We start from the raw sequence: 25871 nt of genomic DNA, 5'->3' as shown, positions 1-25871 counted from the left end.
TAGCTGGGAAATACTTTGATGATTTGTGACTGGTGTGTTCTTTAATAATATATAAAAGTTAAAATAATCTATTTAAAAAATATTCCCTGCGTAATTCAAAGAATTGTTTTGAATCAACAGATTTCAGTGAGGCAGTTTTATGAAGTTCTTTAGCTAACAAAGATAATCACTTGTGACTAATGTGTTGATGAATTTTTCCAGATATAACTGGTTTGTTTATATTGAAGTAGATTGTTACATGCAAACAGTTTCAGAAAACACTCTAGCTTACATTAATTACCTGAAAGCCAATTTGTTAATGAACTTTTCCAGACTTCACCAGTCTTGTCCAAAAAATGTAGTCCATTCTATCTTCTGGTTTTAAAAGGTTGCTCCATCTTGCTGAACTCACACACACTCACTCTCTCTCTCTCTCTCTCTCTCTCTCTCTCTCTCTCTCTCTCTCTCTCTCTCTCTCTCTCTCTCTCTCTCTCTCCTGCTGGCATAGTCTTTGAGAAGTTAAGGGCAGTCACTCTCATTTTATAGAGGTATGAGGACAACCTTAGCTCAAAAATGACTTGTTGGGTTCTGTTGGTATGTTACAGAAGATTCATATTGAACTTGAACTCCAGGACCTCAGAATTCCTTCCAGTTTTGAGATTCTGTGAAAAATAACTTTTTCAATATTAAAATTTGTATAAAGTCACAATTACAGTAACAATTTTAACTCAAAATAAGCATAATTAGTATAAGATCCATTTGTCTTTAATTCATGGTCTTTTTTTATATAAACCCCACTGTTAGCTAAAACTAATGAAGGAATGTTATCAGATGCTGAATGATACATTTAAGTAAAGGTCTTCAACCACAATTAAATCCTGCCATATCACTTCCTAAAGTTTGATATATTTTGTATGTTGGCTTTTCAACTACATTATACTTAGAATGGCTAAAGCATCAGTTTCTTTTTTTTTTTGCTAATATTTTAAATTAAAATTTCCAGATAATTTTAGAATATTGGAAATTTTTAATTTTCATCATCAGTTACTGTGTAAATGTTGAACTGTTTATTGGCATTTTACCATTATCTTAAGCATGGCCATACTATAAAAGAAGTCTTGTTAGCTTTAAAAATCTTCCCTTAATGAAAATGAAAGCCAATTCTACTAGTTTAGGAAAGCCTGGATTTATATCACTTTTTTAGAGATTGTTTTTATATTTCCAGTCCTAGAGAATGAGGAATTAAATATTAGTCTAAAAATATATAATCAGGACCTTATTTCCACTATCTAACATATCCATCAATGGATGCACCTATAGATAGATACAGACTTGTAAGAATATCCAAAAAAAGATCTTTACAGAGAGTATCAGTAAGATACAACTTGAGAAAAACCATACATAGGGAGTTCAGGGAATCGAAGTAGTAGATCAGACCTGAAGAAGACTTTAGAAGAGAATAGTTCAAAAGTGAAAAATGGTGATGCGGAAGATATTTTGAGACTAGGTACATCAGATTCTCTTTGAACTCATATGTTCAAATAACTGCTTTTAGCTATCCATGTGGAAGCAAATAGATAAATATGTAGATATAAATAATGACACTCGTTAATTTTTACAATAGAGGATACCAGATCTCTTTCTTTGTAGTGTGATTTATTTCCTGTCTTTAAAAAAAGAAAAAAAATCACCAAGTGATTTACAATCTGACTTTGTAAGAGAGGAGAATCCAGAACCAATATTACTACAGGCAATATATAGAAGATGGAGTATTTTGGAAAGATACATTGTCATAATGTAGGACAGGAAAGAAAATGGTAAAAAAAAAATGGTAAAAAACAGCAGTATATGAAAGATAAGATTAATTATTACTTCAGAATAGTCTACAGAAAAAAGTTTATCTGCTAGTCGTTGATCATTACTGTTCATTGTATATAAGCCTGATTTTAATTTTTGGACTTGTCATATCTGAAGCGCATTTAAAATATGTTAACTTGGTTTAAAGATGGCATTGTGATGACTTTTGAACATATTTAGGTGCTTTGTGTATAAAAACTATGCACCAGATAAGTGCTGAGTGAATCAAAGTGATAAAATTGCATTTTATCAATGCAAAATTGATTTTGGCACAAATGAGTACCATTTTGTGTGGCGAAAATGCATTCATTGGTCAAAATAATTTGTAGTAGTCACTGCTCCAGTCTTTCTCTGTTAGGTAACAGCAATACAGTGGTCCTCATACCCAAAGTTTAAATACAAGATGAATGACTAAAAGAAATTCTAGGTCAGAAACCAGTGGGAACTTTTGTTTGCTATAAGGTTGTTAGGATGGTAATACTTGTGTGGGGAGGGGAAAAAGTAGCAAGAGTACATACAATCTTCAAATAAGGATTACTCTGCTCATATCTGAAGACTCTCAAGTCAAAAAACATAGGATTTAGAGTTAGATGGCTCCTTGGAAAATATTTAATCTTAAGCTCTCCTTTTCAGATTAGGAAACTGAAGCCCAGAAAGCTGTACTGGAGTGTGAAGTGAGGTAGTAAGTAGCAGAGCCAGAATTTGACCTTAGGCTCTCTGACACCAAATATAATACCCTGGACTCTACCATTTTACTTTCTTCCATATGTATATATTCTTAATAACTCAGATAATCAGTCTGTCCTGGGGAAGAAACATCTATTGTACATTTTTCTGCTATTAACTTTTTTAACTTCTTTCAAGAACAGGGTTGGGTGTGGCATCCTGTATTAGTAATCATCTCTGATGTATAACTGGGTATTTAGCATTTTTTTCTTTCAATTTGGTAAAAAAAAGTTTTCAGTATATTGTCAAACTGATTTCCTGTGTTTTGACAAATAATTTATTGGACTTAATGAGCCATAATTTTTCTAATTTCATCTGCTCTAGAGATGAATTTTAAAGAAATGTCTGATATCTTTAATGTAAATCACATAATTTAAACCTACTTTGTTTATTAGTTGTTTATTATTTAGTTAAATTTTAATCATTGTTTTTGGCCTCTCATTTAATTTTGAGAGAAAAAATGGCATAGATGGGGGAAAAGCAACACTGGATGTAGAATCAAAGATTGAAATTCTAGCTCCATCATTAACTGCTTTTGTTATCTTAGAAAATTTTTCCCTTTTTCTCTGAGGAACATAGAATCAGATTGATAGTAGAATGTTTCCTCAGAGGCCAATATTCTCATTTTTATAAAATCACGTATTAAGTTTGGAATTAGGATCCAAATCCAGTCCTTTGTAGAACCAGTCCTCTTTCCCACAGTTTCCTTATCTATAAAAGCAGGGAAAGAGAAGCTATGTGGCACAACAGATAGAGCACTGGCCCTGGAGTCAGGAGAACCTGAGTTCAAATGTTGCCTTAGACACATATTAGCTGTGTGACCCTGGGCAAGTCATTGCACTGATTGCCTAAAAAAAAAAAAGAAGGGAGTTGGGTTAAATGATCCGCAAAGACTCTTCTAAATCTATCATACTAGAAATACTGGCTTAGATAGTACAGTGTTAAGAGTGTTGGTTTTTGAATCTGAGGACCTCAGTTGAAATTTTTCTTCTAATACTTACAGTATGCTGTTGGGCCTCAGTTTACTCAACTATACAATGAGGGGCTTGGACTAGGCCTCTAACAGACCTTTTGGCTATGGATCTTTAGAATTTTATGAGTCTATGATTATAGTCACCTGGATATTTTATCATGTCTCATACATGTGTCTTATCTAAACTTTATATCATTCCCCATCACCCAGTAAAATATTTGCTTTGTCAAAACAAGTATAACAACTGGCATGATTGTCAATCATCTTCAGGTGCAAAAGGAAGTGTTCTCAGAGACACATTTAATGTAAATTTGCATTATTATAATGTAGCTATTAAAGTTATCAGTATTATATAATTTTTCAGTTTTGAGTTCTTGAATATATTATTTCTTTACTTCTTTGCTTAAGAATAAATTGAACTTTGAAGGGAGGAGTTATTTCATGAGGCAAAAATAATGAGGGAGAGTATTTCAGATCTGTTAGAAGGAAATAAGGGAGAACATGGTATATTGTATAATGTTGTATTGTTCACTCGTTTCAGCTATGTCTGGCTTTTTGTCACCCCATTGGGGTTTTCTTGGTAAAGATGATACTGGAGTGATTTGCCATTTTCTTCTTCAGCTCATTTTATAGATTTAAGTGACTTGTCCAGGGTTAACACAGCCAGTGTCTGAGGCCAAATTTGAACTCATGAAGATGAGTCTTCCTGACTCCAGGCCCCACACTGATTTCACTACACCTAGCTGCCCCCAGTGTTGTGTATAGGGAGTGTCAAAAAAGTCAGATTTCCTGGAACGTGATCTTCTCATTGCTCTTGATTCATTTAAGTGAAAAAGTATTTAGAGGATTTGAGTCAAAATACCTTGGGATCTTGCCTTAATAGTTTTGTGACCCCAGATGGACAAGTCTCTTAGCCTCAGTTTCTTCATCTGTAAAAGGGAAGTTACTGGTAACTTTAGCATTTACTTCATAGATTTGTTAGGATCAGATGAGATAAAAGTGCTTTGCAAACCTTAAAATATCTTTAATGTCAGTTACTTTTTATGGTCATATTGACTAATAGGGACCTCACAGATTGTCTGGACCAGGAATTCTTTTTTTTCCTCCCAATTGAAATTTTATTTTTCCAATTACATACAAAGGTATTTTTTCATTATTCATCTATTTGCAAAATTATGAGTTCCACACTTTTCTACCACTCTATTTCCATATTAAAGCATATTCACATATGCTGAGTATGTTCCATATTCTCATGCAGAGAAGGAGGAATTAGAATTAAGGGGAAAGAAAAAAACCATGAGAAAGGAGAAACGCAAAAGAAGTTTTAAAAAAAGTAAACATAGCATGCTAATGTCCTGCATTCAGACTCCATAGATTTTTTTCTCTGAATGTAGATGGCATTGTCTCTCAAGGTTGTCCTAGCTTACTGAACTGCTGAGAGCAGCTACATCCATCACAGTTGATCATCTCACAATGTTGTTAATGGGTACAGTATTCTCTTGTTCTGCTCCCTTCGATCAGCATCATTCATGCAAATCTTTGCATGCTTCTAAAGTTCTACTGCTCTTGATTTTTTACAGAACAATAGCACCCCATAGCATTCATATACCATAACTTGTTCAGCCTTTTCCCAATTAATGGACATTCTCTTAATTTCTAAGTCTTTGTCACTACAAAAAGAACTGCTATAGATATTTTTGAACATTTGAGATTTTTTTCTCATTTCTTTGGTATATAAACCTAGTTTTGATATTGCTGGATCAAAGGACTTGAACAATTTTATTTATCTTGGCATTGTTCCAGATTGCACTCTAGAATAGCTAGATCACTTCACGACTCCACCAACAGTGCATTTATATCCCAGTTTTTCCACATCCCCTCTAATATTGATCATTTTTTTTGTCATTTTTAGCTAATCTGATGAATGTGAGGTGGTACCTCATAATTGTTTTAATTTGCATTTCTTTAGTCAGTAATAATCTGGAGCACTTTTATATGGCTTTGATTTCTTCATCTCAAAACTGTTTATCAATTGGGGAATGACTCATAATTTTATAAATTCGATTCAGTTTTCCATATATTTTGGAAATGAATCCTTTATTAGAAACACTGTGAAAACTCTTTCCCAATTTTCTGCATTCCTTCTAATCTTGACTGCATTGGTTTTATTTGTGCAAAATTTTTTTAATTTAATGAAATCAAAATCATTCATTTTTACAATTCATAATGTTCTCAATTTTTTTGTTTGGTCATTAGTTTCTCCCCTCTCTTTACATCCAATAAATAGAGTATTTCTTGATCTCTTATTTGGTCTATGGTATCACCTTTTTATGTCTAAGTCCTATGCCCATTGGTATAGGGTATGAGATGTGAATCTTTGCCTAGTTTTTGCCATACTATTTTACAGTTTTCCAGCAGTTTTTGTCTAATGGTGAGTTCTTATCACAGAAGTTACTGTCTTTTGAGTTTATGAAGCAGTAGATTACTATAGTCATTTACTACTGGGTTTTTTTTTTGTTTTTTTTGTTTTGCAAGGGAATGGGGTTAAGTGACTTGCCCAAGGCCACACAGCTAGGTAATTCTTAAGTGTCTAAGGCTGCATTTGAACTCGGGTACTCCTGACTCCAGAGCCGGCGTTCTATCCACTGCACCACCTAGCCGCCCCTACTACTGTTTCTTTTGTACCTACTTTAATCCACTGTGAACCAGGGATTCTTAATGGGGTTTTTCTTTGGTGTATGGCAAGGACCTCTCATGCAATATTTCAAGAAACCTAAGGAACCTTCTCAGGGTGTTTTTTGAAGAGTTTCTTATTTTATTTTTTTGGTTAATTTTTATATATTTTTTAATTTTAGAAAGGTTTTATTTTTTTTTGAGTCTCTTCAGATCGAATAAATCTTGCCTTTTAAAAGAATAATGTTTTAATTGCATAAAATACGTAAGATTACAATAGAAATCAATTGTATTGAAATAATATATTAAAATTAGTACAACCCTCCTCCTCCTCCTCTGAACTCGTGATCTAGAAGAAATCCCTTCATGTACAGAAAACAAGTCGAAAGGAAATAACTTACCCAGAGACATATAAGTAGAAGGTGTAGTAACAAAGCTTTGGTGTCCAGAGGCTTTGAGTTCAACCATAGTTATGTCCCTTTTGTGTCTTTGAACAAGTCATTTCACATGTAAAATGAGGGTGTTGGATTAAATGATCCTTAGGTTCCTGTAGGAACAAATCTGTAGGTACTACCTGATCTTTCTGAACCACAATTTCTTCTCTTTGAAGCCTTCGTTTCCTTACCTGAAAATGGAGGGTAATAACATTCCCAGGGTTGTTGCTAAGATTGACATAACATTTATAAAGCACTTTGCAAAACTTTATACACTATGTAAAGCTTGCTACCATCAATATTATTATATAAAATGATTTGTAAACCATAAAACCTTTATTCATTAAACATTCATTAAGAGCCTACTATGTCAGGCAGCTAGGTGGCATAGTGGATAGAGCTCTAGTCCTGGAGTCCAGTGGACCTGCGTTCAAATGTGGTCTCAGACTCTTAATAATTACCTAGTTATGTGACTGACCTTGGGCATGTCACTTAACCCCATTCCCTTGCAAAAAGCAAACATAAGAACCTACTATGTCTAGAACACTGTGTTAGTTGTAGGGGACATAGAAAGTTTAGACAAGACTGCTAACCTCTGGTATTTGGCTAGAATTCATTTTTGACCTAAAGTTCTTCTTTACCAGCCAACCATTTCTTTCTTGTTGGTCAGAATTAGGGGGAAATATTCTCCCAATTACTTCTGAGATAATTCACTAATGTCCAGGTAGTAGAAGTTGCCCATCACCACTCTATCTTTGCATCTGTGCCAATTTTATGATGTGAATCAGGAAGTTCTCCAGTATTTCTTTCTTCTCTCAGAATGATCTATGACAGTCTTCTGTAGAATTATCACTCACAATTTGTCTCTTTTTGATCATTCATATTATTTTCACTTTCAGGTTTAGATGTTTTTCATAGTGTTACTTTGCTGCCCTTCTGCCAAATCTGATTCTCTTGAATAAATTGTTTTTTTATTTGTGTATCCTGTTTCTAAGTCTTAGTAAATTCTAGTTTTGTCTTAAAATTAACAAACCTAGGCTCCACAGAAGACTTGTTTTCCTATAATGCAGCAGAACTACAATATCTCAATACCGAGAGTTCCTTCTCAATAATTGGGTTTGTTAGATTGTGTGGCTATTTTTGAAACACAGACTTATGCACTTGTAATACTACTTTGATTAATACTACTAGGAATTTAAGACCTTTAAAATACTGCTTCTCATGTTAAAATAAAATATTAATAAAATAATTAAAATATGAGGTAGAGGTATAGTTTTAAGCATGTCCCAACAGAAATGCTTCTGCCTAGAGCCATAACTTTTTCCTACTTAAATAAATTTAATCCAGTTTTTCCTGGACTCTGCTTAGAAGTCTTAGAAATTTTTTTCTTGCCTTATTTTCTCCTTCTTTCAGTGTTTACTGTTGCAAGATCTGACAAATGAATCTGATTTTGTGAATTACCTTCCTTTGTACCCAGTGGCACACTATTACCTACTTTTATAGTTTTATTATGAGGACAGTGTTTTGTGAACAGCAAAGATGTGTGTGTGGGGGGGTGTGTGGGGGGGTGTGTCTGCTATTATTTGTTTTGGTTTTCTTTTAGGTTTTTGCAAGGCAATGGGGTTAAGTGGCTTGACCAAGGCCATACAGCTAGGTAATTATTGTCTGAGGCTGGATTTGAACTCAGTTACTCCTGACTCCAGGGCCAGTGCTCTATCCACTGCGCCATCTAGCCTTCCCCAGTATGCTGCTGTTATTATGATTAGGATGGGATTTATTTCTGAGGAATAAACCTTAAACATAAATTAAAACATACTAAAGTTAAACAAACATTGTTTTTCTCAAAGCCCTTATAAATTGATATGCATTACATAGATATTTATTCAGTCCAGTGCAGTCATAGTAATACTGTAGAATAATGCAATGTAGAATACTGTAGAATAATGGTAATAAAAAGATGGGCTTTTGTTTGGGGGACTTGTTTGGAGTCATTAAAAAAGCTTTGTATTTCCTGAAGGCCTAACCATTGTTCCAGATACACACATACACATGTGTAAGTTCCTTTTTTTTTTGCAGGGCAGTGGGATTAAGTGACTTGCCCAAGATCACACAGCTAGTTTATTACATGTCTGAGGTGGGATTTGAACTCAGCTCTTCCTGACTCCAGGGCCAGTGCTCTATTCACTGTGCTGCCTAGCTGCCCCAAATGATTTTTTTTTTGTTTTTGTTTTTGTTTTGGAAGGCAATGAGGTTGAGTGACTTGCCCCAGGTCACACAGATGAGAGTTGAACTCAGGTCCTCCAGACTCGAGGGCCAGTGTTCTATCCTGTGCACCACCTAACTGCCCCTACACATATAAATTCTATAGATAATCCTTGTCATGCTCTGAGTAATCAGTCAATAAACATCCATTAATTTTCTACTAAGTGTCGACATTGTGCTAAGCCCTGGAGATACAAAAAAAGGGCAAAAGATAACTCCCTTTAGGAACTTGCTATCTAAAGGAGAAAACTGACCAGCAAACAAATATATAAAACATGGTGTGTGTGTGTGTGTGTGTGTGTGTGTGTGTGTGTATAGTAAAATAAAAGGGAAGGCAGTTGAGAAAAGCTTCCCATGGAAAGATTTTAGTTGAGATGTAAAGGAAGACAGAGAAACTAAAAGATGGAAATGAGGAGAGAGGGAATTTCAGGCATGGGGACAGCCAGTGAGAGATAGGAAGTATCTTGTTTGTGCAACAGCATAGACACCAGTGTCACTGGATTAAAAGAGTATATGAAAGAGATTAAGATGTGAGAAGACTAGAAAGATAGAAGGGGGTTCAGTTGTGAAGGGCTCTAAATACTAAATTGAGATTTTGTATTTGATCTTGTAGGTGATAGCCACTGGAGCTTATTGGGCTAGGGACAGAGGGGTGACATGATCAGACCTCTATGGAATGGGAAAAGACCTGATGTCCAAAGGTGAACTTGATAGGTCTTGGCAATGGGTTGAATATGGGTGGTGGTAAGAGATAGTGAAAAGTTGAGAATAATAAATGGATCGAAATTCTTAGACATTAGAGGATGAACAGGAAAATTAGGAATGGTGAAGGTTAGATTATCTTTTATTCACTTGGTTTTTCCTCTGTAGAGAGTTGGGCCAAAATCTTTTGCATAATAGACTTTTCCAGGGTACTTTGCAACATTCTAGGCTTGATGCAACTAATATATTGTCCATAAGAATGATCTGGAGCACTTCCTCTTACATAAGAAATCCCTTTTCTACAAGCACTCATGTTTGATGAACATTTGCCTCTTTTTTATGTTATATGTAACATTTATGATTAGAGACATTGAAAGTAAGAATATCTTTTCTAGAATCCTGAATGATTTTTAACACACAATGGAGGGGGTTCCTTATTTAAAAAGATACTTTAATCCTGAATTTTACTAGATCAACTTTTGAAATAATTGTATTTTTTATATCTCTGTCAAGTGTTTGATACTAAAGACATACTTAACTATAAAGTATCTTGTGGGAAATTCTATCTTTTCTCACTGAGAATACCTCATATAAAATTGTAAGAAAAATTTAATGTACATAGGAAAATAGAGGGAGAGGAAGAATGGGACAAGGAGGAGGTTTTTTTTTTGTTGTTTGTTTGTTTGTTTAGTTTTTGCAAGGCAGTGGGGTTAATTGGCTTGCCCAAGGCCACACAGCTAGGTGTCTGAGGCCAGATTTGCACTCAGGTAATCCTGACTCCAGGGCCAGTGCTCTATCTACTGCACCACCTAGCCACCCCCAAGGAAGAGTTTTTGAGGTGGAGGGGAGCAGGTAGTGCTGGAAACTCACTTTCATCTGAACCAGTTTAAAGGTAGAACTATATACAGGACAGTAGGAGGGAATGGGGAAAAGAGAAAAGGTGTGTGAGATTAAGGGAGTAAATGATCAAAAATTAAATCGATTTCTGAGGAGAGATCAGGATTGAAAAATGGAAGAGAATAGGATGGAGGGAAATACCTTAGCAATTGTAGCTATGAATATAAATACAACTAATTTAACCCATAAAGCAGAAGCAAATAGCAAAATGGATTATCACCCAGAATCCAACAATTTGTCCTTTTTGAGAAATATACTTGAAACAAAGTCCCACAAAATAAAGGAGTTAAAGCAGACTCTCTTGTGTTTCAGCCAAAGTTAAAAAAGGTAGGAATAGCAATCTTGAGCCTCAGACAAAGCAAAATGAAAGTGGATATAATTAAAAGAGATATTCAGGGAAAATACATTTTGCTCAATGATATTATTGGCACATAGCATCCAAATTCTTTAAAAAAATTTTTTTTAAATTTAAGACAAGGGGGTTAAGTGACTTGCCCAAGGTCACACAGCTAGGTAATTTTTTTAAGTGTCTGAGGTCTGATTTGAACCCAGGTCCTCCTGGTTCAAGTGCTGGTGCTCTCTTCACTGTGCTACTACCTAACTGTCCCTAGCATCCATATTCATAAAAGAAACGTTAAATGAATTGCAAGAGGAAATAGTAAGGTTATAGCAAATAGGAAAAAAATTAAGGAAATGAATAGAATCTTAGAAAAACTAGATATGTAAATCTTTCAGGGATATTAAATTGAAATAGAACGGAGTAATCTTTTCTCAGCTCTGTGGACATCTTTAAAAAAATTGACCTTAGAACAGAAAAATCTTACAAACAAATAAAGCAGAAAAACGAAATGCCACCTTTTCATACCATAATGCAATAAATATTACATTCAATAAAGGACCCTGGAAACGTAGACAAAAAATGTATCAGAAACTAATCTAATCTTAAAAAATGACTGGGTCAAAGAACAAATCAGAAACAAAAAGAAATTTCATTAAAGTGAATGTCAGCAGTGAGGCAACAATAACAAAATTTGCCTATTTGTAATATAAGTTTCTTATCATGGATATTTAATGCCAAAACAATTCCTAAAATTTGTGAGTTACACCAAAGCAATATTTAGCAAGAAAATTTTTTAAATTAAAGATTTTATTTATTTTGAGTTTTACAATTTCCCCCCAATCTTACTTCCTTACCCCCACCCCCAGAGAAAGCAATTTGTCAGTGTTTACATTGTTTCCATTTTGTACATTGATCCTGAGTGTGATGAGAGAGAAATCATATTCTTAAACATAAAGTATAAGAAATAACAAGATCAGACAATAAGATATCAGTTTTTTTCCCCTAAATTAAAGGGAATAGTCCTTGAACTTTGTTCAAACTCCATGGTTCTTTATCTGGATACAGATGGTATTCTCCATTGCAGACAGCCCCAAATTGTCCCTGATTGTTGCACTGATGAAATAAGCATGTCCATCAAGGTTAATTATCACCCCCATGGTGCTGTTAGGGTGTCCATTGTTTTTCTGGTTCTGCTCATCATACTCGGCATCAGTTCATGCTGGCGATGTCAGTAGTAGAGCCACTAGTATTGAAGAGGGAAGGTTCTAGGGAGAATCAGTAACAAGTGGTAAGGGGGTTGCAGTGGCATCAGTTAGAAAAGTAAGATTTGGTCTTGTGGCTAAGGAATATTAATAAATTGGAAGCTTATAGACCTGCATACACATACATAGAGGCAACCTTTGTTGACTGATAAAGAGGTTGTTATATGGTGTGGCATAAATAATAACTGGATGTGGAATAATAAAGTTGATTTATATCCTAGTTCTATACTATGCTATGTGATTTTGAACTATTCACATATCTTGTCTAAGGTTTAATATATTTAAATGTTCAAGAAAATGAAATTACCATTTGTACTATCCACCTTATAGAGTTATGAGTATTGAATGATGTAAAATATATAAAGAGCTTTGTAATTGAACTTGTAATTGAAAAGTCCTATTGTAAATGTCATCATTTTTTATGCATTGCATATGTTTCTACACATTTATTTGTGTAACAGGAAATGCACATAACATTTGTTGTTGTGAAGAACCAGTTCTCAAAGATCAGTTTTGGTTTAATATAGAGACAGAGTTCACCATTGTGAGAATTAGAGGCAAGGATTAGGAACTGGAATTTGTTCATAAGAAATTGATCATCAGGTAAGATCATACAAACCACTAGCATTGACTTACCTGCATTCTTCTATCTCCTCATTACATGTGGACTTGTAAATATTGACTATACCATCATTCATTTGATGTCATGGTCTTCTTTGATTACCAAGGACAACAACAATAAGTGGTTCTGAGGAGCAAGAGCAGTGTAAGAGAGTGGTTTGGATAAAAACCACAGCTGATCTAGGAAACGTCATGGAGATCATGATGTTCAGAAGTATTTATTGTATCTGGCTAGTATCACCTACAGAATGGAGTTGAAGGGCGATCAGGAAATGTTTTCTGTAGGTGATAGCACTAGAGTTGAATCTTGAAACATGTTAAAGATTTTAAAAGGTGAAGGTGTGAAGGGAGCACATATAGTGTATAAGAGGGTAGGGTACAGTACAGTAGCCAGAGATAGAATGCCAAGTTTGGAGAACTGAAAGCAGGCAAGTTTGACTACAATGAAAAGTTCATAAAGGGAGGTTAGGTGAAATAAGACTGGAAAGGTAGGTTGGAGCCAGGTTATTAAGGGCTTTAAGTGCTTTTTCTTTTTCTTGTTTTTAATTTTCTCATTCAATTCTCTCTTAAGATAAATAAATGTGTTTCAGTCTGTATTCAGATGCCATCAGCTCTGTCTTTGGGATCACATTCTTTATCATAAGTCCATCAGAGAAGTTGCTTCAATATTTTTTTCCCAAAGTTGCTCTTGATATCTGTATTTCCCTCCATCCTATTCCTCCCTACTCCCATTTATTCTATTCTCTACCCCCTTTCACTCTGTCCCCCCTCAAAAGTGTGCTATATCTGACTACCATGATCTTCCCTCTCTTCTATCACCTACAACCCCCCCCACACACACACACACCCTTCCTCATGTCCCCTTTCTCCCATCCCTTTCCTCTTCTTTTTTTCCTCAAGGGTAAGATAGATTTCTACACCCTGTTGAGTGTATATGATATTTCTTCTCTGAGCCACTTCTGATGAGAATAAAGGCTCACTCATTCCCCCTTACCACCCCCTTTTCCACTTCACTGCAGAAACTTTTTCTTGCCTCTTTTATGTGAAATATTTAAGGCTCATTCTACCTCTCCTTTCTCCTAGTCCATTCTTTTCTCACCCATTAACTCCATCTTTATACTATATCTTCATATTTATCTCTCTCCCATGCCTTGTCTATATATGCTCATTCTAACTGCACTAATAATTGAGAATGTTCATATGCATTATCAGTATCATCTTCCCATGTGGGAATAGAAGCAGTTCAACATTATTAAGTCTTTCTTAATTTGCACTTCCCATCCACCCTCTCGATGCTTTATTTGAGTCCTGTATTCGAAGATCAAACTTTTTTGTTCAGCTCTTGTCATTTCAACAGGAAAGTTTGTAAGTCCCTTATTTCATTGATTGTTCATCTTTTCCCCAACAGAGGATGTTCACTTTTGTTGAGTAATTGATTCTTGGTTGTAATCCAAGCTCTTTTGCCTGGAATATCATATTCCAAGCACTATGAGCTCTTAATGTGGAAGTTGCTGAATCATATATAATCCTGACTTGCGAGTTCTGGAATTTGACTATAATATTGCTTGGTGTTTTTATTTTGGGATCTCTTTCAAGAGGTGATCAGTGGGTTCCCTCAATTTATATTTTACCTTCTACTTCTCTAGACTATCAGAGCACTTTTCCTGGAGAATTTCTTGAAAAATGAAGTCTAGGCTCTTTTCCTGATCATGACTTTCAGGTAGCCCTATACTTTTTAAATTGTCTCTCCGGGATCTGTTTTCCAGATCCAGTATTTTTTCCAATGAAATATTTCACATTTTCTTCTAGTTTTTCATTCTTTTGGTTTTATTTTATTGTTTCTTGATTTCTTGCAAAGTCATCAGCTTCTTTTAGTTCCATTCTACATTTGATGGGACTATTTTCTTCAGAGAGCTTTTGTATCTCCTTTTCCATCTGGCCAATTCTGCTTTTTAAGGCATTTTTTCTCCTCATTGATCTTTTTAAACTGCTTTTTCCATTTGAACTAAACTGGTTTTAAAGATGTTATTTTCTTCAGTATTTTTTTTGTATTTACTTCACCAAGCTGCTGAATTGATTTTCATGATTTTCCCACATTGCTTCCAGTTTCTCTTCCCAGTTTTTCCTCCTACCTCCCTTACTTTCTTTTTTTTTAAACTTTATTTATATAAGGCAATTGGGATTAAGTGACTTGCCCAAGGTCATTCAACTAGGCTATTATTAAGTGTCTGAGGCTGGATTTGAACTGGAACTGGTGCTCATTCCACTGTGCCACCTCCAGCTTCCCTCCTTACTTGCTTTTCAAAATCTTTTTTGAACTCTTCCATAGCCTGAGACCAATTTCTATTTTCCTTGAAAGCTTTGGATGGAAGAGCTTTGACTTTGTTATGTTCTGAGTGTTTGTTTTGATCCTTCATAGGACCAAAGTAATTGTCTATGGTTAGATTCCTTTTCTTCTGTTATTTTCTCATTTCCCCAATCTATGACTTGATTTTAAGTCTTTGTTAAAGTGGGGCTCTGCATCTGGAGGATGCATTTTTGAGGGGTTTTGCACCTGTTTTCAGGAGCAACCAGGACTTCAATTCCTTCAAAGTCTTATGAGAGGCTCTCTCTGCCCTCTTGGCCTGTGATTAACCACAAGCCCTCCCCTCTATCTTGGAATCATGAGGAGGGGGTCCCTGCTCTGCTGTGGTGGTATGATGCCCCAGACTATAACCCTTTATCTGAATCCTACCCCAGGGATAGCTGAGAGACCTTTTCAGTCTTCCCACTCCCTTACTGAGCACTCTGGAAGCAGCTGCTGAGTGGCACTGCAAACCTGCTTCTGGTTCCCAGTCAGGGGCTGTACTGAGGCCTGCGCTGACCTGGACTCCATTCTCATTCTAAAGCAGCAGAGTTTTCCTGCTGACCTTCCAAGTTGTCCTTGGCAATCTCTGAGCTGAGAGGTCTGGAAACCGCCCCTGCTGCCATAGACCCAGGAGCCCTGTGAGTTGTTTCTGGAATACTAGAGCCAGTTTGATCCTACAGCTGGTTTAACCAGGCTGCACTGTAGTTCTTTCCAACCCAGTGGAACAGACCCCTCCATCAAATCTGCCAAGTTGTCTTGGGCCAGAAAATTGTTTCATTCAGTATTTCTGTGGGTTCCTTTTCTCTAGAATTTGGTTAGAGTTATAATTTAAAGGCATTTGGAGTGGTCTGGGGTAGAGCTGCTGGAATTTCCTGCCTCCACTCCATCATCCTGACTCTGCCCCCTCTCCCTGTTTTTCCGAAACTTTAATTCTCTTAATCATTTTTTACAGCACAATAGGTTATATCACAATTATATAGCACAGCTCATTTAACCATTCCCAATTGATAGACTCCCACTCAGTTTTCAGTTCATTTTCACAAAAAGTTGCCATATTTTTGTACATATGGATCTTCATTTTTCTTGAATCTCTTTATGATATCACAGTGAAATTGCTGTGTCAGAAGATAGGCACAATTTTATAGATTTTTGGGCTTAGTTCCAAAATTGCATTCTAGAATGACTGGACCAGTTCACAGCTTCACCAACAGTGCATTGATGTATCTGTTTTTTCACATTTCCTCAGGATTTGTCCTTTTCTTTTCCTGCCATGTTAGCCAATCTGATGGGTGTGAAATAGTACCTCAGAGTTGTTTTAATTACATTTCTACAATCGTTAGTGATTTAGAGCATGTTTTTAAATGAATATTGATAGCTTTGACTTCCTCTGAAATCTTCCTGTTCATATCTTGTGACCATTATCAACTGAGGTATTTCTCTTATTCTTATGTGTTTTGGTTCAGTTTCTTATATATTTGAGAGATGAGATCTTTAACAGAGGGAAATTGTTGCAAAGAGCTTATCTTGGTATAATATATATAAGGTGTTGGTTCATGTTAATTTCTTGCAGAATACTTTTCCAGTCTTCCCAAATTTTTGTCAAATACTGAATTCTTGCACCAATACCTGGAATCTTTGGTTTTTTTCAAACATTCAGTTATTGTAATCTTTTACTTCTGTATACATGTATATCTAATTAATCACTTTATTTCTTACCCACTTTCAAATTGTTTGAATGATTACAGCTTTGTACTACTGTTTAAGGTCTGGTACTGCTCAACCTTATTCCTCTCTGGGTTTTTTTTCCCCCCATTGATACTTGACCTTTAGTTGTTAAATATTTTTTCTAGCTCTATATAAAGTATTATATAGTAAGTAATTATATACAATATCATATAAGTAATATATATTATATAAAGTATTTTGATTTCTGTGGCACTAAGTAAATTAATTTAGGCAGTATTGTCATTAAGATTTTTGAAATATTATGGAGAGAACACCTAGGAGAGGCTCTTCTCCTGTCGCTATCTTGGCTTCGCCCCTCTAGTGTTGTTGGGGTTTTTTTTAAGGTTTTTTGCAAGGCAGTGGGGTTAAGTGGCTTGCCCAAGGCCACCCAGCTAGGTAATTATTAAGTGTCTGAGGTTAGATTTGAACTCAGGTACTCCTAACTCCAGGGCCAGTACTCTATCCACTGCACCACCTAGCTGCCCCCTCTAGTGTTTTTTTTTTTAACAGAAATGGGTATAATGGGCATTATAATTTGTTCAAAGTCTTTTCTCTAAATCTATTATAAAAGAATCATGATTTTTTTTTGTAATTCATATTGTCACACAGCTAGTTAATGTCAAGTGTCTGAGGCCAAATTCAAACTCATTTTTCTTCTGATTCCAAGGCCATTGCTCTATCTACAGTGCCACTTACCTGCCCTTAGGTTGTTAAATAAAAATAAATATTGTAAGATGAAAGAAAATTAATCAGCAGGGTTATGAGGTTAGTCTTTGGAGCATTTTAATATGAATTTTCCTGATTATTAGTAATTTAGAGCAATATTTCATAAAGTTATTGATATCTTGCAATTTGAATGTTGGTTTGTTTTTTTTATCCCAAGTGGTGAAGGTAGTAAGATAAATGTTTGTTGAGATTAAAAAAATTATTTTAAAGAATAATACAAAAGGAATACTTGCTTGAATCTCATTTCAGATGTGGAATAGCTTTGTGACCTGGACAAATCACATAACATCTCTTGACCTTATTGTTGATTTATAAGATGGGGAAAATTAATAGCACTTAGTTCACAGGTTTGTTGGGAGAATCAAATGAGATAATGTACATAATGGTCATTATAATCAGAAAGCACTACATAAATGGGAGTTCAGAATAGCTGTATAAAATAGAAAATATTTTAACTTTTAGTTTCTACTAGTCAGAAACTACCAAAATCAATCCTAATTAATTTCTGTTATTAACTTCTTATATTATGAAGGAGTGTGAAAACTCTTAAAGAGAAAAACCTCAAAGTGATATTTTCATTAGTTAACTACATATTTAAAGACTTTGCTATAAAGCAATTTAGAAGTCACTATTTAGAGAATTAATTCCACTAGCCAAATAAGGATTTCACACAGTAGCATTGGTAATGGGGCTGTAACTTACTTGCAACAGCTGACTAAGAGTAGGAAGGATTCAGTTCTTGGTATTTCTTTATAATTTGACATCAATATGAGGGAATATGTGTATATACATGTATATAAACACATGTACCTATACATAGCTATGTGTGTTATTTAAACCTTGAAAGGTTGACATGTCAAGCTAAGGTAGGAATTGTATAGTAGTAGTAGTAGTAGTAGTAGTAGTAGTAGTAGTAGTAGTAGTAGTAGTAGTAGTAGTAGTAGTAGTAGTAGTAGAACTGGCTTGCATTTCCATATCAAACAACTTGATTCATTTTTTTTTATTTAGTAACCAAAATCTTTTAAAAGATATATCTTATTTTACAGTGGAATCCTTTAACATTGGGGCATTCCTATAACACACAAATATTTGTCTGACAACAAAGTCAGACAAAAATCAAATATAGCTTGTCAAAATGTACATATAAAACTTTTACCAAACTGTTTGAAGGAGAAGGGGGGAGGGAAGGCAGGGTGGTAGAAAAATGTATAACTTATAAAGTTTCAAATGGGTGATTGTTGAAAGCATGTAATTGGAAAAATAAAATGAAATCTCAATTAAAAAAGCAAAACTGTTTTTATTATCCTTATTTAATATTGGGTATTATATTATCTTTGTAAGTTCTGCAAAGACATTGGACTGTTATCTTATGTCTCATCTAGAATGGATGCTTAGTGTTTCTTGTGGAAATTAATTGAAAATCAAAGGTTCCATCATATACAACTCAGTACCAACCTTTTTTTCAAACTATCTTAGTAATGACCAAGTTTTAAGAAAACTGATAACATTTTCATTTATAAGTAAACAGTTTGACCTTAATGAGTTATTTATAAATTAGTCTTCAGTTTTTTTATATTTTTTTCTTGGATTTTTTTATATCAGATTGTCCATTGAGTTCTTGTCTTTTTGTTACAAAGCCTGAAAGTCTTTCAGTTTGTCAAATGTCCATTTAAAAAAAAATCTTATTCAGGATTACACTTAGCTTTGCTTATTGAGTTATTTTTGGATACAACCGCAGCTCTTTTACTCTTCAAAATATAATGTTCCAAGTACAGTCTTTTAGTAGAGAAACTGTTAGAGTTTGTGAAATCCTGACTATGTTTCCAAAGTATTTAATTTTTTTTTTTGTTATTGAAATGTTTTTCTTCTTAACTTGGGAGTTTTGAAACTTGTCTAGGACATTCCTTTAAGTTTTCCCTCTGGTATCTCTTTGAAGTGGTGAAGAGAAGATTGTTGTTGTTTTTGTTTTTTTCCTATTTTTACTTTACCCTATTGTCCTAGAACTTAAGGGAAATTTTCCTTAATAATTTCTTGTGATATATTATCTAGAATCTTTTTTTTTAATTATAATTTTCTGGAAGTCCAGCAGTTCTTGTCTCTTCTCAGTCTGTTTTCCTGATCAGTTGTTAAAATGTTTCCAATTCCCCTTCTTTTTTTTTCAAGTTTTATTATTTTTTTGGTGTCTTTTAACATCATTTGATTCCTCTTACTTCAGTTCCAGTTTTAAAAGATTTATTTTCTTCCTTGTTTCCAATTGATTAACTTACTTTTCATAATTTTCTTTGACTGCTTTTACTTTTTTCCTTCAGTCTCTCCTATTTAATTTCTGAATTCTTTTTTAAATTATTCCAAGAGCACTTTTTGTACTTGTGACCATTTGGTATTACTCTTTGGGGTAGTAGTGACTTTTTTTTTGCTTCTCTATCTTCCTCTGAATATGAATCCAGATATCTTTTACACCAAAGTAAGCTATCTATGATCAAGTTCTTTTCCCTTTGCTTACTCATTTTTATTTGCTTTATTTTATTTTTAGTAACTTATTATTGTAATCTGGTTTTAATTCTGAATTGTGGGCAAGGTTGCCCTGGGCCTCAAGTTCACCTTGATGTTATTTTCAGGCTTCTCAACCTCTGGCACTCTTTTCCTTTAAGTTACAATTAGGACCCTATTTATACCAAGAAAATGTTCTTGTTCCTTGTCCCTACTCCACTTCCTCTGCCCATACCCTACTCCCTTGGGGTATGCGTGCTCCTCCAGGCTCAGTGTCACAACCAGAGATCATTTCTGGTAGCACCACTAGGTCTGGTTTACAGAAATAGCAGGGTCCTTCTGTCTCCTCCCACTCAACCATCCACTGTTCCTTAGATGAGGATGTGAGGTAAGAGTTTGTTAGGTGACATTTCTTGGGGTTTAGTCAGCTTCTGGACAAATGGGCCTCAGGGCCCACTGTTGATTGATCAGGGGAGTCAGACTGGAGCTCTCTGCATTTCACTCAGGTTCATTGACTGGAGACTGTCTTTTCTGGGGTCCCCTTAAGTCCTCTTAGGAGGGCAGATGCTTTACCCCCTTTATTTTTGTTGCCCTATGTTTATTATTCATTTCATGGCAATTTTCTTTCTGATTGTTGAGGAAATCTGGAGAACCTGGAAATTTCTGAGAATACTGTCTTTTTTTAATCTTTATATCCTCAGTGCCCAATATAGTATTTTGTATGTTGTAGACACTTAAGAAATATTTGTTGTATTACATTGTTAACTACTTCATTGAGGAGCTTGAGTTTATTTATGCTATGTTCACACTTTTGCCTTTATCCAAATTTTGTGTCTTTATCACTCTTGTTTCCTCATTTCAGCCTTTGAAGATGAAGTGCCTCCGGTAAAGCTCATTATGTTTTCTATGGCCTTATCCTGAAAAGAGGTAGTCCGCAGGGCACAGTGGATAAGGCACTAGCCCTGGAATCAGGAGGACTTAAGTTCAAATCAGGTCTCAGATACTTAATAATAACCTAGCTATATGATCTTGGGCAAGTCATTTAACCCTATTATCTTGCAAAAAAAAAAATAGTCCACAAACTATTGTGCTATCGGCCACCTGGTTTTGTCCTTCTAAGAGTAGTTTTTTGCTTTTTAAAATACAATAAAGCTTTTATTTAAAAAAGGTAAAAAGCAGTCAGCTCTGGCCCATAAAAAACAAGCCACAGGCCATGAATATCCTATAATTGTTCCCATACCTATTTTTTGCTTAACTTTTTGTCTTAACAGAATTATTGTGAGAAAAGCACTTTATGAACCCTAAAACTTTGTAAGCAATTTTATAAACATTTTTGCCTTTTCTGCTTCTTCCATATGATTCCTTTTATTCTGCCTTTTAATCATGTGTATCTCCCCCCCCCCCCCCCCCCCCAGGTGTGTGGTAAAGACTTTTGATACTCTTTCTCTCTGGGAAACATGCCTTCTTAGTACTTTAGCTATCATCTCTCCTAATGGTGACCTCAAAATTAACATTCCCAATCAGATCCACTTAAATGACCTACTATTATTTCACTCTTGACATTTCTGAAACGAAACTTCAACTTCCTCTTTGCTCTTCTTCCATTCCCCAGTTGTATATTGTGAGGTATCTTATTTCAGTAGATTAAGTGAGTGTGGGTTTATGTGAAACCTCTCACATAAAGGAACTTTTTACATGCATAAAAGTTGGTGTGGGGTGGGGGGTGAGGGTTGAATTGCCTTTGTTTCCTGAAGTTTCCAGTGTGTTTTGTTCAAAATAGTCCTTGAACAAATGAGGAATACTATTGACTTGTTTTGATGTTTTTTCCTAAATTCCAAGTTTCAATACATTCTGCATTCATTTTTCCAATAGATACTCCTGTCCTGCATTATTTTGGCCTCTTACTCTTTGTTTGCCTAAGTCCACTGGAGAATGAAATCACAAACCACTTCATTATTTTTGCCAAGAAAAATTTGTGAACTAGTGTGGTCCACAGAGTCATGAAGAGTTGGAGACTCTTAACAGCACTTTCATATAGTGAATTGAAATTTGCCTCTCTGTGTTATCTATTAGATATTTTATAAGTGCATATAGGCATCTGTTTATTTGTCCGTCTATCTATCTATCTATCTATCTATCTATCTGTCTATCTATCTATCCATGCAACCATCCATCCATAATTACATTGTTTATATTAGGGGAGAGAAGACAGGGTTATAGTTATTTGCCTAAAATATTTGGAGGGTATGTGAAGCAAATTCTTCCTGACCAAAGGGGATAGAACTAGCATTAATGAGTGGAACTTCCAAGGAAGCAAATTTTGGTTTACTGTGGGAAAGTGTTGTTGTGTCCAACTCTTCATGACCCCATCAACCATACTTGTCCTTAAATTTTTCTTGGCAAAGGTACTGGAGTGGTTTTCCATTTCCTTCTCCAGTGGATTAAGGCCCATAAACACAGATTAAGAGAATTGCCCAAGGTCACCAAGCCAGTAAGTGACTGAAACAAGATCTGACCCTAGGTCTAGCACCCCTGAGGCTTTAGCTGCCTCTAATAAGGAAGTGCTGCCTAATATTTAGCGTACAACTTTAGGTAAATAATCATAGCGCAGCCATCCCCTATGCCACCATTGGGTGCCATCCCCTGCAACTTCTTTTAGTTTTCAGTTGATCAAACCCCTTCAGACTGGGCCATGGAAAGATCTGCTACCCCTCAGGATTCTTTCCCCGATTCTCATGCCCAAATAGCCTGCTTAACTGTCCTGTCTATCACCAGCTATATTTATCTGGATATGATGGGAAGACTACTAGACCTTGATATCTGCCTTGCCAGTACATCTCATAGTCTTCTAGACCTTACACTCTACCTGCTCTTACAGACTCCAGACTCAATTCCACTTTGCTCACCTTAAGGATCCTAGCTGTTGTCAGCCTTACCACTGTACCCCATGAATTTCAGTTTTTTCCCCTTTACCTTGTAGGTAGACTTTGATATAAATGGTGTCTCCTGCAATTAGAATGCTGTAAGGTTTCAATTTTTTTTATGTACATACATTATCTTGTATGTGTCCTAACAAACCTGTGAATTTAGACATTGTTGTTCTCATTTTACAGATGTAGAAATAGGTTTAGGAGGTAAAGTGACTACTAGCCTATGATCCTAGCTAACCCAGCATGGAACACATAGCTCCTCAATATATTTGCTACCAGAATTTACTAAGTTATTAAAAATTTAATATTCAATACAAAGCACTTATAGTCCCTCAAGCTATAGTGTCATATACAACACAACCTTTTTTTTTCAAATATGAACACAAAATTGTTATAAACTACAGGGTTTGGCAACTGATAGAACATTTAGGATTATCAAAAAGTCAAGAATGATACTGAAATTGCATCCTTAGGTAACTGGAAGAATGTTGGTGTCCTACTAGGAAAATTTTGAAAGGGGCAGGAGTTAAAATGAGGAAATGATTAATTCTATTTTGGACATGATGTGTTTGTGATGTTTCCAAGAAACCCATTTCAAAAATACCTAAAAGCAGTGGGTAAAATAGGAGCTGAGAAAAGATTAGCTTGGCCTTAAAATTGTGAGTTATTGTTGTTGAGTCATGCTCATTCTTCATGACCCCATTTGGGGTCTTCTTGGCAGAAATACTGGAGTGGATAGCCTTTACCTTCTGCACATTGTACATATGAGGAACTGAGACAAAATGGGTTTTAGTGACTTACCTAGGGTCATACAGCTAGGAAGGAGGCAGATTTAAACTCAGGAGGATGAATCTTCCTGAATTTAGGCCTACCTCAGTATCCATTATACCACCTGAGTGCCCCACCCTTCTTCATGAGATCTACTGTAGCCTTCACTTTACCTCATCTGAAATACTTCCCATATCTTCCCTTTTTGAATTCTCTGTATCTTTCAAAACCCTAGTTTACATCCCACTCATGCAAAGAATTCTTTAACTACTACAGGGCAATCTCCCTTTTGACTTAGAATCTCTTCCATGATATCTCTTGCAAATAGTCATCTAGCCCTTTTTGAAGATCTCCCTTAATGTGGAAGCCAAAAGTGCTTATTTTGTACAACACACTGCCAGGGAGAGTGTCAGTCTGGGTAAAGTCTCAGGGTCAAAGCACAGGTCAGTGGAATGACAGGTGCTTTCCAGAAATATGGTAGTATTTCTATATAGTATAATTGCTATTACCAAATAAAGAGATGGAAAGAATTGATTCTTCATAATTTCATGTTAATATCTGTCTGACCTTTAATGAAAAACTAGAAGGCTTTTTATCTTTGTACATATAGAATATCCTTTAACATTTCTTTTTCTGTTCCTGCTAAAACTGTTGAACTTCCCTTCTTTTCTATTACTAATTACTACACTAGGATATTTGTAAATAGTAATTTTCTATTTTGTGATAAGACTATTGCTCCTCCCAGATTCATTCAGGGACAACTCAAATTCTAGGTTGTAGTACAGTTCTATTACATTAATTACCCAGAAGTAGGAGACTTGTCTTTTATATAGAACATTTCAGTTTGTATATAGTGTTTTAGTAATCAACAGTAATATGAGAAAAAACAAAGAGAAAGGGAACTCTAGAGGAGTATATTTTATCATAGTCTTACTTGAAGGGGTTATCATCATTTTAGTAACAATTCTTTTGTAAATATTTTCATTTATTATCTTGTGATTTTCTTAAAAAATATATGTATATAGTGAAGCTTTATGTTTTTAAAAATGGCAAATGTAAAAAGGTCAAGTACTGTTAAGGAAGGAAACAGCACCTATGATTTATGACAGTTCAGTCATGGAGCTGAGCACTTGACAGCCTCCCTAGGAAAGCATGTGGTTATCCATCCCCCCCTTCTTTTTTTTTTTTTCATTTTTAAAAGAAAGATTTTATTTATTTTGAATTTTGCAATTTTCCCCCAATCTTGCTTCCCTCCCCTCCCCACCCCAGAAGGCAGTTTGTTAGTCTTTACATTGTTTCCATGGTATACACTGATCTAAGTTGAATATGATGAGAGAGAAATCATATCCTTAAGGAAGAAAAATAAAGTTATAAGAAATAGCAAAATTACATAATAAGATAACTTTTTTTTTAAAATTAAAGGTAATAGTTTTTGGTCTTTGTTCAAACTCCACAGTTATTACTCTGGATACAGATGGTGTTCTTCATCGCAGAGAGCCCAAATTTGTGACTGTATGTTGCACAGTTGTTGGAATAAGCAAGTCCATTAAAGTTGACCATCACCCCCTTGTTGCTGTTAGGGTGTACAATGTTCTTCTGGTTGTCTTTCAGCATCAGTTCATGCAAATCCTTCCAGGCTTCCCTGAATTCCTATCCCTCCTGGTTTCTAATAGAACAATAGTGTTCCATGACATACATTCCCCAATTGAAGGACATTCACTTAATTTCCAATTCTTTACCACCAGAAACAGGGCTGCTATGAATATTTTTGTACAAGTGTTGTTTTTTACCCTTTCTCATAGTCTCTTCAAAGTATAGACCCAGTTGGGCGTAATTCCAAATTTCTCTCCAGAAAGGTTCGATGAGTTCACAGCTCCACCAACAATACATTAGTTTCCCAGATTTCCCACAACCCTTCCAACATTTCTCATTGTCCTTTCTGGTCAGATTGGACAGTCTGAGATGCTTTAATTTGCATTTCTCTAATAAATAGTGATTTAGAGTAATTTTTCATATGACCATGGATCACTTTGATTTCTTCATCTGTAAATTACCTTTGCATATCCTTTGACCATTTGTCAATTGGGGAATGGCTTGTTCTCACCATATCTTAAAACACAATAGCATTCCATCAAAAACTGTATACTACAACTTGTTTA

At 35.2% G+C, this 25871-nt stretch overlaps 1 protein-coding gene across 1 annotated transcript in view; it reads left to right on the top strand.

Moving 5' to 3' along the window:
- MYCBP2 (MYC binding protein 2) overlaps positions 1-25871 on the top strand; it is a 292534-nt gene that overhangs the window by 1457 nt on the left and 265206 nt on the right. The window contains exon 2 of the mRNA XM_074192761.1: positions 20877-20899. Within this exon, the coding sequence (XP_074048862.1) occupies positions 20877-20899 (23 nt within the window). The remainder of the gene's footprint in view (positions 1-20876; positions 20900-25871) is intronic.

Source organism: Macrotis lagotis, chromosome 6 (assembly GCF_037893015.1).
Source record: "Macrotis lagotis isolate mMagLag1 chromosome 6, bilby.v1.9.chrom.fasta, whole genome shotgun sequence".
Taxonomy (NCBI): Eukaryota; Metazoa; Chordata; class Mammalia; order Peramelemorphia; family Peramelidae; genus Macrotis; species Macrotis lagotis.
The sequence above is the reverse complement of the archived record's forward strand: the minus strand, read 5'-3'. Positions and strand labels throughout refer to the sequence as shown.